At 31.5% G+C, this 16490-nt stretch overlaps 1 protein-coding gene across 2 annotated transcripts; it reads right to left on the bottom strand.

The window, feature by feature from the left end:
• Positions 1-1412: 1412 nt before the first annotated feature.
• On the bottom strand, positions 1413-16446 carry LOC130662574 (protein GPR107-like). Of its 2 annotated transcripts, none has more exons than XM_057461468.1 (20): positions 16266-16446; positions 11252-11374; positions 10216-10266; positions 10017-10111; positions 8236-8458; positions 7826-7939; positions 6733-6780; positions 6520-6605; positions 6100-6175; positions 5618-5691; positions 5268-5385; positions 4911-4979; positions 4514-4575; positions 3906-3949; positions 3604-3650; positions 3417-3464; positions 2951-2986; positions 2641-2684; positions 2458-2541; positions 1413-1700 (listed from the first exon to the last, which is right to left on the bottom strand). In XM_057461468.1, the coding sequence occupies exons 1-20, from the start codon at positions 16344-16346 to the stop codon at positions 1625-1627; spliced, it is 1599 nt and encodes a 532-aa protein (XP_057317451.1). In that variant the 5' UTR covers positions 16347-16446; the 3' UTR covers positions 1413-1624. The 2 variants fall into 2 exon arrangements, with proteins under 2 accessions (XP_057317451.1, XP_057317450.1); XM_057461467.1 differs by having other exon boundaries at positions 3604-3653; positions 16266-16445.
• Positions 16447-16490: the final 44 nt, after the last annotated feature.

Genomic DNA, 16490 nt, shown 5'->3' with positions numbered 1-16490 from the left:
ACAACAAAAATATTTTACTCCAAGCATTCTTGCTCTGTCTGGAGATCTGAAAAATTGTTCAAGCATAATGTTATTACTGAAAGTTTTGCAACCAGAAATCTTACTCGCAAATTTAGATTCCCGCGAAATATTTAATTCTCCCCTCCCCTCAAAAGAAACCTCTACCAATCATATGTAATCTTGAAAAATTCCTGATTTTTTTGTGAAATCTAAAAATCAAGAAATTTTAGGGAACCTCCATTTATCAACCTCAATTTTTAAAATTGATTATTTTTTGTGTAATATAACTCAAATATAATTACGTTCTACATAAACTAAATAAATAATAATAAATAAAAATAAAATCAGCACAATCCAATTTGTTTTTCTCGTTCAATTCCTTTAACATCCATGATTCTTGGGATTCTGAGTTACACTTTCACTAATCCTAATTCTCCTAAATTATTATTATTATTACTAAAATTCTTTACCCAGGATAACCTCCCCAGTTCTTATTGGTACTGCTATCAACGAGGGTTCTGCAAAAAATCGTGCAAGCACAGCAACCGCTCAACTAAACAACCGTCAAAGATATCATATTCTCATGCTGAGCGCTAAGCAGAAAGGATAGATTCACACGTATAGTCTCTGGCATGACTCAGCCGGTGTTTGAATCTCAGACCTCTCGCACTGGAAGCAAACGCTCTACCACAAGGCTATCAGTGGGTAGTATTGTATCCTGCAAACAACTAAAAGCCTCTTAAAAATCTTTAAAAAATAGTTGCAAAATGATTGGAAACCTGTCAAAGCTGAATGTCAAGTTTTTAGTATTTGCCTCCAAAGATTATTTAACAAAGGCGTATTCGCAAAAATAAATTCTCGCAAAATATTTGAATTGGGTCGTTTCATGAAAATAATTTCGCGCAAAATTTTCACATTAATTAGATTTTTCCTCGCTTCTGTTATAAAAATTGAAAAAAGATTGATTAAATAAATTTTTGCGATTTTGTACAAATGTCTTTAGCTTGTGTATACGCGTATTTGTAAGTAATTTCGGATTTTTAGTTTACTCTACCTCCATTCATTCTTGTCATTCTAAAGCTCGATCTAACAGACATAAAAACCAGATAGCATCTGAAAAACGATTCTGTATTCACAGTTTTTTTCACAATAATTAAATACATAGATTTTCTTACTTCCCAACTGCAATAAATATACATTAGTTTTATCTTAAATTTATATTTTTAAAACATCAAACAAAAATTCTTAGCAAGCGTGCTCTATTGCAGCAGCGCAGAAAATAGAAACTGGTTAAAACAGTCCGACAATTTGGGTTGTGCTCCTTCTATGCGATCTATTGTATATAGAAAATAAGAAAGAAAATCAAAGAAATGAAATACAAAGTTACAACAAAAAAACAACATCGAGGCGAATCAAAGCAAAATTTTGTATTTACTGGTATATACCAATTATCTAGGTGAAAATATAAGTCGAATAACAACTCGAACAAAATAAAATGTTTGGTAAGAATTCATCCAAGCTTGATATCGTAGAAGAACAACCATCTGAACAACCCGTAACCTTGCAATGCACATCAGCTATTAGCATTTATTTTTATTCGCGTTTGGAAGAAACATGTTGGTTTTCAAGTTTTTTGCACCATCCTCGCCTCTGGTTTATTTACTCGTGTAAGACGATCACCAAATGATGAATGCACAGATCTAAATACAAGGTTTCAACTTAAGCCATTATTAGCCCTTTTGCTGACCATTTTAGGAGTAAAATATTGCACATTTCCCTCATAGTTCAGTTACCACGGGCTAGTACAGATATTCTATTGCAACGTTGTATTACCACACCCCCCCCCCCCAAAAAAAAAAAAAAAAAAAATTATTAAATAAATTTGATACAAGTGTAACAATAGAACAGTTTTTAATTATTACTAATTCTTTAACAACTTAAATTCAATCCCTGAAGTATTTTCAAGTTTTAATCGACCATAAAACCTAAAATTCCCGATATTTTTGCATATCTAAGAAATTGCTAATTTTCTGGAGTCTTGTTTTGACAATATTTTGAACATTCCTGACAGAGTGTATACACCCTATGATTTGAAAACAAACATGTGCAAAATATCTGCATTCATTTATTATCAATCAAATAAAAACCTTAAGGAAACAAATGAAGACGAAAGAGAAAAATATTCACAAACTTAAATTCCGCATTTTTCAAACAAAAACGACATTTTTCAAAAAACATTTTTAACCCAATAATCAAACGTGTCATGCATAAAGATTTTGGAAATTAAATTTTATATGCAGGTCAACTGTCATCTATATTTTATATGCAGGTCAACTGTCATCTATATTTTTATATGCAGGTCAACTGTCATCTATATTTCTGAGAAGGCTTTTTAATTTAGTAACTCTTTTTTAAAAAAAAACAAAACCCCAAAATGTCGAGAAGAACACGGCTTACATATCATTCATTTCAATCTCATCTTCCGACTCTTCTTGTGGTAGATGAAGATATGGATTGTCATTTACAGGTCGAAAGTTGTATCTAAATAAGTAAAAAAAAACATCTGCCGTGTTAAAAAAAGTTCTGATTATTAAGCCGGTTTGTAGTCAGACGTGAGTTCTAAATCAGAAATTAACTTACCCAGTGAAAACAAAGAAAAGAGCGGTCGCGATCTCTGTGAAAAACTAAAAAATACAAAAAAAACCCTTAATTTTAGATGCTATGGGCTTGTTGTGTAACAAGAACTGTAGAAAGTCGAAAAATATTCACAAGGTGTCATACAAAGCAAGATTTACCAAAACCCGAATTTATTTTCGAAATAAAAAACTGCTGCTTCCGTCTTTTTAATCAAGTCAAGTAAAAGAAGTACACTCGAAATATCGCAGATTCCGTGTTTATAAAATACACATTTGATCTTAAACATTCGAGAATAAATAATTTAGTTTCTTACCTCGTCCAACCACATATACTGAAATGGTACGGTTATCTGAAAAGAAAAACGTTTCTGTGAACAAAAGAAAAACAAGCTACTAAATGTCTTGATTTATAGTATGCTCGCTTTTTCTTTCCCATTATTAATATAAAAGAGAAACAAGACTCACACTTTGTTAAGACCTATCTAAATTTATTTTGAGGGTAGTAAATGCATAATTAAAAAACGATAACGAACTTAAAATGCCGACAAAAGTATGTGTCACACAAACGGCTTTTGTAATACACTACTAACAAAGCGTGCCTTTGACAGTTGTTGCGATGTGGCCAGCTAGTTATCATTGCAAAATATTACACAAACAAGATAAGTAAGAAGTAAGTTTCTTCTTACGGCTGCAAGGTTTAAACGGCGCGTTATACGTTTATATAATATGCAATTGTCAAATGGTTTCAACTCCGATTGTCTGGCATTCGATAAACTTTACCTTAATTAAATAAACAATGATCCTTGTGAAGTAAATATAACCAACTACCTATAAATATAAAAGATAATAAGGTATATATAAAATCGATAAGTTTCCCGCTTGTAATGCATATTCATGTCAACAATTTGTCGAGACGACTCAAAGATTAGATGAATAATATATATATGGAAACAATGAGGGAACTTACCACTACGTAGAAATGACGAAACAATTTCAATTTCTGCAAACTAATGGCTGCTAAAAAACAAACAATTCTCATGATTAATCACTCGTCTCGACTTTGTTTTTTTGACGAAACAAGAACACAAAAGGAAGACGCCGAATAAAACAACACAGCAAAAAGATAGAAAAAAAACAAAAGTTCTTAATGATAGTAACGTCCACATATTCACAAGCTTTTTTTGTCCCTTCCATTATATATTTTTAGCGACAAAGCATTATGTATGTTCAGTTAACTACAGTAGGTTAAAAACAAAAAAAAACTTTTACCTTTTCCGTCAGTCTTTGCAGCTTCCGTCAAATGTTTGATGGACCTAAAGTATAGAAATAATGGATTGTTGTTTCTTAAATAAAAGAAAAAAATTACTTGAATTTTCCACTGATTTAGGCAAGTCAAAACAATATATTGACATACTTAGAAATCACATTGTGTCTGGTTATCATTCTAAGACACTCATACCCGTTGTTAATACCCGTATTCCGTAGTATATACAATTGCGAAATTTCATTTTGTGAAAGAGGTGACACCTAACATCCCTTTTAAACTATAGTGGATCCTATTTTAAGCGGACTTGGTTTAAAATGAACCAACTCTATATAATTTTTATCTGTTTATCTGTTATTTTTTGGTCCAAGTTCATAAATTCTTTAAAAAAATCTGATCGCCCTTCCGTACAATGCCTAACTTATGGAACTCAGAAACAATAGGTAATACAATGTTATAATGCAATGCAGAATCATTAGAAAGCTCATGTATTATTAAATAGCAACGTTAAACCAATTGTTTTCCAAAAAAGGCACCAGTTGTGCGACGCCACATCTCCCAGCAAATGCAACTCTAAAAATTTCTCAATGTTAAGTTTCTACAAACCACTCACCATACGACAGGTAACAAGATAGCACCACAACAAACAAGATCAACTATTAATGCGAGCTGAGAGTAAACAAATAACGTTAAAGAAAATATGAATAACATTTTTGAACAATAATAACATGAATGAAAACATCCCTTTATTTCGACATCATGCCTTTGCGATTACACATCTACTTTCAAGTAATTTTTAGCCTGTTAAATTTAGTTTCGATGCTGTATTAAAATTTAAGTTACAATATTTCTTGATAAGCGGATACTGAAAAAAGAATGAGCAGAGAGAACACAGAAAAACATTATTAGTACATGCAAGAAATGTTACTGTCGAAAATATTACAAGAAATATTAGTCAAGAAATATTAGTCATAAATAACCACTGAAAATATACATGCTGAAAAGGATATCCAATATTTATATGACTTATCTCCCTCTTCAGTTGATTCAATGATGATCTGTGCAACATTAGCAATCACCTAAAAAACAGTATGCTGATCATGATAAAATATCTCTGCAACATTACTGCCACACAAAATCTTTTTTTACCCCAAAAGTATTAACAGCCACACAAAATCTTTTTTTACCCCAAAAGTATTAACAGAGGTGTCTAATAAAGAAAGAGAAAAGAAAGAGAACAGAAACAGATAAAGGTCATTTTCAGTCAATAGTTAGCTTAATAACAGAATGATAAATCTGTTCCGAAAATAATCAGTCTTGAACAAGTTTACAGGTTCTCACCTGTAAACAAGTTTACAGACTCTCACCTGTAAAGGAATAACTATCATAAATAATTTCTTTTCTTTGCTTGATAACACATGTTTCACGAAGAAATAGCCAGTCCCTATTAACACTATCGCAGTAAACAAGAGAGCGCCTTTTAACCTAAAACAACACACCAATATATATGCTAACCAGAAGTATTACAGTTATAGCTTACAATACAAGCTCATTTAAAATTGACTTTTTCATTAAGCATCGCTTGTCAACAAGGGCTCACCCCCTTAATTAAGCCCCTTGCTCTTGTTAATAAAAACCTCCCTCTCTCTCTCTCTCTCAAAAATTTCGAATATTTAGAAGAACAATACATGTGGAATGTAATTTCATAACAACTTACAAATGAATGATATAATACAGTACTGCCCAAGTTTGTATATGAAGACCTTCTTTACCAGTGTAATAATAATTGAGCTAATATAAAAAAAAAATCATGATAAGAACAAGAATAAAAGCAAACCTTCTTTAAACACAATAATAGCATAGAACCAGACCGAGTAAAAACACAGCAAACTCTGATAATCTTACACTGAAGTATTATAGAAGAATCATCATCTGTGTCTTAGATACTGGCTCGTTTTCATTAGGCTGTATTTTCCTCTATAGTACATAATGCTAACAGGTTTTTAGTTCCTACGTGTGACAAAATTAGAGATTTTGTCTGAGTGCACACGTACACAAAACAAAAACGTGAGCTTTTGTGCTATAGTCGGAAATACACTCAAATGAAAACGAGCTTTAAGACATTATTAAGTATTTTTGAAAAAAAAAAAAAAATCGCATAGATACATTACAGAAGCTATGGTAAAAAATCTTACTCACAGCATGAAAAGCTACAGATATTGTTTTGATATATATGACAGCAGCCATCAGCCAGTGAATCTTGTACAACCACACTCTGTAACACAAACAGTCGAATCGTTTAGTTCATTTATTACTTCATGAATGGACATCTTAGGTTCTATTTTTGGTGTAAAAAGTATATCACCAACCATAACTTGGTGTTACAGTTCAGCCTTTGTAATTTAAATTTGTTTACGTCAGCAATTTCTTGCTGACGTGATATTTAAAGAGATGCCTGCTTTGTTAACATGCCAGCATTCGCATTGTCAATTGCCAAGTGCCGACGTGAATTACAATGTCTGCAGATATCCAAACAAAAAAAATTAACCAGTCTAAAACGACAGAAACAACTCCCCATTTCTGTGAAACACTGTCTCTGTTGTTAAAAAAATACATTACCTTTGTTTATGTAAATATATCGTCCATATAATTGATGCCATGAAGAAACCACAACTCATAAATCCATACATAAGAGGTAAAGGTATCTAAAAAAAAAACAACACATAACTTTTTACATTTCAAAACCTACATTGGAATTTATAAGAAACAATGTTTAGGAATAGGAAAATTTCATGTATACACTCAGTACAAAAGCAGGAATATTTCCCTTACATCTCCAGCTGATAAAAAGTTGTTCTTGTTATGTTCGATCATCTGCATCTAAAATTTTGAAACAAAGCATTACTTTACATAACTAACCACACTACAGTCAAATGTGCTTTCCTGGTTAGCTATATAAGACAGCCTCTTTACCATAACCGCAATTGAATGTATTTTCTTTACAAATGCTACTGTGTAAGGCTACCCACACAATGCAGCAAATAGTCAATTTTTAAAGCACAAAATTAAAAATTACCCTTATATCATGGCCAAGTTTCTAACACATGTTTGTTTAAAGGCGTTAAAACATCATAAATTTTGACAATCAACTTTAAACGCTTGAGGCACCTTTAAAATTTTTTATCCCTGGCAGTCACCGTCACCATCAAGAATCTCAAATGGCCAGTCAAATCAATTGTTTCGGCGGTCAAAAAACTCAAAGTTATCGCTGAAAAACATCATAAGCGACCGGGATGAACAATGAAATTTTTAGACAAACAAGAACGGCTTATTTATGGTTAATTTGGGATAGTTAAGATCTGCTGCCTTTTTTTTGAAAAATCCTACTAAAGTTGGATTGTCAATTTTGATACACACTTATCATGCATAATGCATAAATCAGTTGATCTACTTGCCAATGGTTTCAGTTACTGTGTGAATTATTTAAACGTAGTGGAACGGAAATATGCTGCTCAAGACAATGATGCAAGATTTGGACTTTCGTTGTTTTACAAAGATTCTTTGTAAGACAAATACTTGTCCAAGAAGGCTACTGCTTTTTTCTCCTCTGACTGTTTTGAAAGAAAAAAAAACTGATCTAGAATCTTTTGAAATATCTATATATAATTTTCGAAATAAATCAATATAGTAGTGAATTTGTCTAATTTTTTTAAATGAAATACCAGAGAAAAGCCAAAGAAATTTTGAGAAGCTAAGAAGCAAGTCTTTTTTATTATCCAGTCTCCCAAAATGTTTAATGGGAACAAATGTACCTGTACGTAAAATTAAACTTAAAATTAAACCAACAAAGCCAAATAAATAAAACAAACAACCAAACCAAAACAAAACAAACAACAAACAAAATATATTAACAAATAACACTTACTTCTAAATCAACCAAAACTTGACTGTGTGTATTTTCTAGGCCATAGTTAAAACAATTGTGAAAGTACAAGTTGTATAGGCCTTGTTGAGCACAACATCCAATTTCAACTTCAAGCTAAATTTTAGAAAATGTAATCGCATATGTACATGACTATAAAAAGTCAACTGAAAACATATAACCAAAGTTTTTTAAATTACTAACACAAAGAAAAATTATGTTTATCATTTTTCAATATTAACTAGGCTTACAACATTATAGTCATAAAGTATATATCTAAATAAAGGGAGCACTAAAATATCTTTTATACACACTGTGTTTTTAACAACATAGCAGGTGTGCTTTAGGTAAAAATCGTTTTTTCTTGTGCACAAACAGACATGTTGCAGGTATTATAATAAAAGTACACCTACCCTAACAGTAAAAGTTTCTGAACTATTATCATTTGTTTGTAGAAAGTCCAACTCGTTGATACTCTTACTGGAATTATCACATACATTCTCAGGCCTATGTGGAATGGCTTGGTAATGAGACTCAAGCCAATTTCGAAGGGTAAACTTTATTTCTGTTGCATTTAATACAGGAACTATTTTTATCAGTTTAAACTCTTTATCACCAAATCTTTCAATTTTTATTCTGAAAAATAAAATTTGGTTATGGAATGATTAAAGCATTTATTACTCAAAGAACATGGATTCTCATTGTACCACTATGGTATAATCTTTTGGCTAAGAATTTACTTATTATACTATCCATAAGTGTAACCGTGTAACTTAAGCGAAGATTTACCTCGCAAGTATCACAAAAAATTTAATTAGTGAAAGTCTATCTAAAAGTAGTTCTCCTAAATCACTCATTCCATTCACAGAGTTAAAAATAAATCATTCTGTCCCTGCGCACTTGTAGCGTAGAATCATTAATGAAAGTTCAAGATGTGAAACCTTGTGCATTTGTTAATTTCTTAAGTTCATCTTGCAAATACATATGAAAGATGTAGTGCATATTATATTGTTGAATAAAAAACAAGGTGCTTTCGACAAGTCCAATTTATTTACAAAAATTTTCGGTGGCTTCTGGTTTTTTTTTAAAAAATTAATATGAATTTAAATAAAAAATACATATCATGAATACTAAAAAAAACCGTTTCTATTGAGAGGAGGTTTAATCTTGGTTAATGAGTATAGGTTCTCCTTCAAGGTTAACTGAAAATCATTACTGTCTCTGCATAACACAAAAAAATTGCAAAACGATGGAGCATTATCACATTCATATCTATAATCTCGAACAGCAGATGGATAATAAAGATATTAACGGGTTTATCAGTAAGATGCTATATCCCTAGGTACTTGCACATTCCGATTTTCTTTTTTGGATGTTTTGGTGAGTCAATAAAATGGGAGTTTTTGCACTAATGTTTATTGTGAAAACACCTTTAGTGGTGTTTACAGTCATTTTGACAGCTTTTTCCTGGAGTATTTTAATCATGGATTAATTTTTTCACTTTTATGTCGTTGTTATTGTTTATGCTCCAACTATGATAAATTTCATGAAGAAGTTATACTTTGTAGTACAAAATATCCTTAGAATGTTATAGATTTTTGTGTTAAGACTTTTGTTAACAAAATTTTTCTTTCCAAACAAGTTGTTCACACTGTTCCTAAGAGAGAATTATTTATAATTTTACCTTACCCTGGTTGTTATTCTCTACAGTTTAGGCTACAATTCTAATGCATTTTTTGTAAAAAGCTTCCTCATTGTTCCATTTATTTTGTATTCAGTTCCACCTGCAGACTTCGTAGTCTTTTCAGTTTAAAAATCTTATTTCTGAATAACTATACTCTGGCCTTGTCAACCAGTCTAAGATTGTTGGCTGCAACGCCTCATATTATGACAAAAACATTTGCCACTTTAGGTTAGAACTTAGGGATATCATATCTTACCAATAACAGTAATGAGTTAACCTGGAAGGATAGCCTAATTAATCGAGATAAATCTCTCAATAGAACCATTACTTCATTGCTCTTAGAACTATTCTAGCATGATTTTTTTTCTAATATTCATTATGTTTATTTTTTATATAAATTCATATGTAATTTAAAAAAAAAACTTTGTACGCAATCATGGTGTGCAGAAGCCACCGAAAATTTGTGTGAATAAATTGGACTTGCTAAAAACAGTAAAATACATCTTTTACTTTTTATCCTTTAAGTTGAAACTGAACAATATAATTTTCATGTCATTTGAGATTTCAGATCTATCAGCAAGAAGACACTTTGTTGATATCTTCTCCTATAACCAATAAAAAAATTATAGTCATGGGATAGAACAAACTAACAATGTGGTACATTCAACATTCCAACTATATTTAGAAAATAAAAATTTTAGACACAAACCATATAAGATGATATTCCATCGTTTTTTGTACTCTGCAGTGAAAATCCCAGCTAAAAAGAAAGTGGATTTAATTACGTAAAGCTTTTAGCTTTGCATGACAGATTGTTTAATGGTCATACAGTATGTATGTAACCGTTGGAGTAAACAGGGTTAATACAATTTTTGCAGAAACTTAATGCAAGTTTACTATACTTAATAAAATTGTTGCTATTAAACCTTATAGTAACAACTTAAGAAGGCTAGCAAAAAAATTTCAGTCAACTCTAACTGGAACTAGGTATAAATTGACATGCATTAGTGGAGGTCAGTCTAATGTAAGGGTTGAACCCAAATGCTTCAGGTTATATTTAAGTTAAACTTATGTAAAATCTGTTTTAAAATTAAAAATTCATTATTTTATGAGTCTTAATTGCGCATAAGTGTCAGTGAAAATCAGACTAGTAAACTTGCATCAAATTCTAAATTATGTGAACCAAGTTGGCAAAATACTGTTGGAGGAACAAAAACCATGTACCAAATGGACACAAGGAAAATTCCTAGGCACAATCAAAGTAAATAAAATCGAAATACCCAAAAATGAGCCAAACATTGAATCTTATTGGAAGAGAAGTATATATTCAAAAGGATGTAAACTGAGCAAATTTAGACGGGACAATGCAACATAACTAGACAAGAAAAAAATGTTTTGATAATATTCATTTCTCTAGAAACGTCTCTAGAAAATGATATATATTCAAGATCCCTTAGTCTTATTTCAAGGTTTATTTATTAAAGGTCTAATAGACAATCTGCTTGCCAAAAAGAATGGAATTTAAACTCCAAAACAGTAACTAATGTTTACTCTTTAACTATTTTTTTAATATATAATGTTTTTCGTTTTCATTTAACGGTACTGCTTTAAATGTAACTCCTGACTGGTAAATGATCTTTTCATGTTTCCACAAAACATGAGATAGATGTCTGTGTTTAAAGGTGTTATTAATGTTAATTCAAATAATTATTTGCAGATTTTAAAAACTCCAATAGTTAACTTACATATTTATCCCCTGTTTTATCAGCTTCCATATTTTTTACTTTAAACTTCTTGATATCCAAGATCAGTTTCCCTCCTTCAAAAAAGCCAAATGTGCTTAAAGGGAAGTTCTTTCTTCCTTCATCCTAGAAAAAAAAAATATTAATTTATAATGTTTTATAAAAAAAAACAGAACAACAAAGCTATGGAAATTTGGCATCAGATATGTTGCATTTTAATGGCTAGAGATGGAGCTAAATGAACATTTAGCTTATGTTAATTGTGGTGACTGTGGTAACCCTTTAGCCACCTTGTACTGACCACCTTTCTTGGGATCACAAAAGATAGATTAGGGAATTAGGAAGTTAAGGCATCTTAACCAACTGTGTTAGTACTTGATGAGTGTTGCTTTGCCTATCTGCTTGTTTTCATCATCAGGTACCTCTGTTTAGATTATTTAACAGGACAAGTCTGTAAATACCTGCACAGTGTCCATTCAACTGCATAGTTTAATTGCTTAACTATTTAGCTACTATCGTTGTAAAAATTTCAGCAGTGGGACTAAGAGTTCTGCCCAAGTGCTACATGCATGATGGGGATGTCAGGCTTTCTAAGTCAGCCAAATATTGGACAGATAAAAGTGTGTGAACTGGTTCTTATATTATTACTTGATATCATTTCTTTATGCTATCAGTAGTTTATATTATTATTTAGTTGCACATGTAGTGCATCACTGGCTGTAATGTGTTCATAATGTTAATTATTATTACATGGTTGTGAGACAAGCCTGTTTATCCTGTATTATTATGTAGTAACACATGCTGGGCCAACTTGTGCTTTCCACCTTTAGCTCATGCATGAGGAAATTATGATAATTAGGATAATGAAAGTGAACGTTCACGTAAGGAGTAGTAAGGCGCACCTTCATGCATGAGGATGTATAATGCTGTTTGGGACACTCACAATTGAGTGTAACAAATACGTACGTCATTGTGAGGAACCTAACTTTTAAAAAGGAGAGAAAACTAATTATTATTACTAGTTGTTAGCTCGTGAAAAATCCCGAGGTCGTCCGTCCTTTTTATACTGCATTGCGTGCTTCTCGCTATTGCACAGCTAAGCTACCATTTTGTGTGACAGACAGACAGACGTATACGGGTATTATAATATAGATTATTATTATCATGAATATTTTACAAGGATATATACATTTCATATACAAATCTGCTATCAATATGTGTCCTTAAAATATAAATGTAATCTATTCATTATGTATAAAAGTTTAAAAAAGAATTGCGGATTATTTTAAAAAGTTATAAGTACAGTAAAAATAAAACTCGATTAAAAAACTAGTTCAATCGATTCAAAAACCAAGTAAAATACACTCCAAGAATAATAATGAATCCAGTTAAAAACACTATTTACACAGTTTAATCAGTTGAACAGTTAAATAAGAATTAACTCACATTGCCTTCATGCTAATTATTTATGACTCTAATCCCCTGTAATCTTTACGGTGACTTTGAAACAAAATATGGTGTCTTTTAATAAACTTTATACAACGGCATTTCAATACAGAAGAAAATACGGTGTTGTTTATGCTTCATACAATCAATTTGAAAATTTTAGAACAAAATATGGCTCTTTTTAAGCTTCTTACAATTGCGTTTTGGTGATTTAAAACAAAATACAAGGTTTAAAGTTTCATACGATCTCGTTTTAATGATATTAGTATAAAATTTGTCTGACAATGCGCATCAGAAAATCAAGTAATTGAAAATTTGTATGACGTTTCGTAAAATCGTACAAAATTTCTATAACATTTAAATATATATATGCAATAAAATAAGTATTTATATTCATATATGCAGAAACAGCTATTAATCGAATAAATGATATAAAAAACAGTTTTGTTCAGAACTCTTCCACTACCACTGCTCGACATTAAATGAATAAATTATACATGATAATAAATGGTTGAAATAATGTTGTTTAGGGTTGATTCGGATTTCTCCGAGCAAAATTTTAATTTTTTTTAAACCGCGGAAGTCGTCTGTAAGCCCCGCGGTTTTTGCTGCGTTTTCAGCGAGTTGGCACCCTCGTTGTATTTTACGTAAAAGATGGAAATATATGGCTATTTTAACGTGTTATTTACCTTTGGTTATGAAATTTATTTGTAGTTTCGTTGCAGAAAAAGAAGATCTAGCCAAATTATGTTTATATTATTAATACACAGAAATTTATTCAAAAATTTAAGCTTGTATATGTATAATTAGTTTTTATTCAATCATCAATGAGCAAACAGCTCCTTCAAGCTTCCACTAAGCCATTCAATTTCACATAAGAAATCTCTAACATACATTGACTCGTGACTAAAAATTTTTTGTTTGTCTTTTCAATTTTCGTGAGAGGTTCTCCTTTGGCAAGCTCAGAAAACAGCAGACTATAGACCTTTTAGAATGTTTACATTATCTGCGGGAAGCCCTACTGGCTCTGAAAATTGCGTGGCAGGCAGAAAGATGCGATAGCTTGCTGAAGAAAGGTCTTTTTCAGGCCATTTGTTTATACAGATATATTTTATTGAGTGTATCTAGATGGATAACTTTTGATTGACATATATTCATATAAAGTCGTAACGATACCTTCATGCAAAGAAACAGATTAAAAAGGACCTCACTTCACCTAGCGCCATCTTTTTGCCTGCCACGCAATTGTTAAAGCCGAAAGGGCTTACTGCGAAAAATGTAAACATTCAAACAGGTCTATAATTTGAATATCTACTACTAGGGAATTTTTTTGGCTTTCTGTGCCTAGGATGTTGGAGAGGCGTTATATTGAATTAACTTTACTAGTGCGGGTACATTTTTGAAATAGTATGACCGTTAAAGCTTCTAAGCTTTCTTGTTTTATTTTAACAAGAGGATTTCCTCCACAACATATAGTTGTTCTGCCAATCTTGGAACGCGCCCCGTCTTAAGACTGGCCAGGCCAATCTTCCGACAGTGACAAATGGGTGGCCAGTCTTAAGACTGGACTGCCCAATCTATGGACGTACATGCCCAATCTTAGAACAATTGTGGAAGACAAACAGAACAATAAATTATTTAGAATTTACCTCTTAATAGGAACTTTAATTTGAAACTTTTTTTGGAAAATCAAAAGGCCAAAAACTTATATATACCATGTATTTTATGTATAAAAATTTGAAACTACTCAACCATATTAGCATAGTCTATAAGGCTTTTCTTCTATAGACTATGATATTAGCTAGCTGGCTAATTTTGTGTCCAAAAATTGGGCAGTGTCCTAAGATTGGGCAGAATATAGCTACGAAAAATGTTTTAAGTAAGTAAGTAAATAATTTATTCATTAATAGACAAAAAGTACATGATTTTATAGAAAAATGATTATATAAGTATTGTTGTAAATAAGTCTATTGAAAGGAGATCACCACAAAGCAAAATAGCTTAAATGAAAGTGGTGACCACCTAAGAAACAGGACATCACAAAAAGGACAAAATACAAGACAGGACTGGGACTAATACAAAACACAAAGGTAGGAGTTTATGTAGATAAGTCTAGTCAAATAGGAATTTACCAAGAAAAATCAAAGTACAAGGCATGATGGAAAAAATATGGAGGCTGATACAGTTAAAAAATATAATAAAATTTAGTAGCTGTTTAAGAAATGCTGAAATAGGATAGGTTTGATCTCAGAGGTAGATTTACTAAGAAGTCGAAAAGGAAAAGATTTTTGTACCTCATTCCACGATTTTAAAGAGTAAAATCTAATAGACTTTTTCCCAAATGATGTTGAAAAAACAAAAGGTAATTTTAAAAACCCTTGTTGGTCAGCACAAGAAAAAGTATGAGTGGTGTGTAGGGAGTTCCAAAAGAAATGAGTTGGATAGCATGATTTTGGAGAATTTCAATACGATGTGTACGATAACCTTTTTGACCCCAAACTTGTGAACAGTAAAAAATATGTGAATAAAAGATGGCATAGTAAATCAGCAGGAGTATATTTTTGGGGACAAGGTGACGGATTTTGGCTAGAGCTCCATTAGCTTTCTTTAGACTAATAATGGTATTATTAATTTGTGATTTCCAGCTTAGGTCAGAGTCTAGAATGATTCCAAGATATTTGACTTGATCACTGGGATAGTTTAAGATCTATATTTAAATGCTTGGCGAGTTGTTTAGGCGATTTACTGATGTGCAGCATGTTGGTGTCTTCAGCAAAAAGGTGAACTAAAGAATAATTGATAGCAAAATGAAGATCATTTATGTACACTAAATATAAAGGTGACCAAATACAGACCCCTGTGGTACACCATGATTGATAAATTTCTGAGAAGAGATAGAGTTATTGATACATAAAAATTGTTTTCTATTTGTTAAAAAAGACCTAACTAAAGAAAGTGGGATGCCACGAATACCATGGTGAGATAATTTTTTCAGTAAGATTTCATGATCAACTGTATCAAAAGCTTTTTGCAAATCAATAAATACACCACAAGCAAAGAGACCATTGTCAAGAACATCCATAATTTTTTGAGTGATGTTAATGAGTGCTTGGGAAGTGGAAAATTTCTTACTAAAACCAAATTGATTATGGTAAATAGTTTTGTTGGAGGATAATTTATATAAGCGATTGTAAATTAGTTTTTCAAAAACCTTATCAATGTTAGAAACTAGTGAAATGGGTCGATAGTTAGTGAGTTCCATATTGAAGTCTTTTTTATAAACCGGGATTACTTTAGTAGTTTTGATGGAAGATGGATATACACCAGTAGAAAAGGATAGATTTATTAACTTAGCTAAAGGTACTGACAGCGTTTCCCTAGATGGGATAAGTACTTGAGAAGGAACGCTAAATGGACCACTTGCTTTTTTGCTATTAATGAGAGAAAGACAGTCAAAAACTTTTAGTTGATCAGTAGGAGTAAGAAAAAGCGAATTGGGAACATGATTTTTTAAATATGAAGAAAAATGTTTTTGATTTTGAATTATAATTGTTAACTAATACGAAATTACCTGAAGTGTAATGTTGTGCCAAATACCATAACTGGCGTTAATAAAACATAACAGCCAGGCTAATTTCGATAGATATATCATTTTGAACTAAAAATTTCAGAAACAAGGATTCAGTTTAAGCTTTGTTTTGTTGTCGTTTTTAAGGTTCCATGTTACTGCCTCGTATTCATGTCCTGTAATGTTATTTTGGCCGACTCAGCATAAATAACGGAGGCAACGCAGCCC

This window comes from Hydractinia symbiolongicarpus, chromosome 10 (genome assembly GCF_029227915.1).
Source record: "Hydractinia symbiolongicarpus strain clone_291-10 chromosome 10, HSymV2.1, whole genome shotgun sequence".
NCBI classification, from domain to species: Eukaryota; Metazoa; Cnidaria; class Hydrozoa; order Anthoathecata; family Hydractiniidae; genus Hydractinia; species Hydractinia symbiolongicarpus.
This window is presented reverse-complemented; position numbering and strand designations above follow the sequence as displayed.

Bases quoted from the DNA above. Each gene is read 5' to 3' on its own strand.
- LOC130662574 (XM_057461467.1), bottom strand. From the start codon at position 16,346: ATGATATATCTATCGAAATTAGCCTGGCTGTTATGTTTTATTAACGCC. The intron at 10,112-10,215 runs GTTTGTGTCTAA...TATTGGTTATAG, and splicing joins ATGGAATATCATCTTATATG to GAGAAGATATCAACAAAGTG. The intron at 5,386-5,617 runs GTAAGTTGTTAT...GTGTTGTTTTAG, and splicing joins CTGTATTATATCATTCATTT to GTTAAAAGGCGCTCTCTTGT.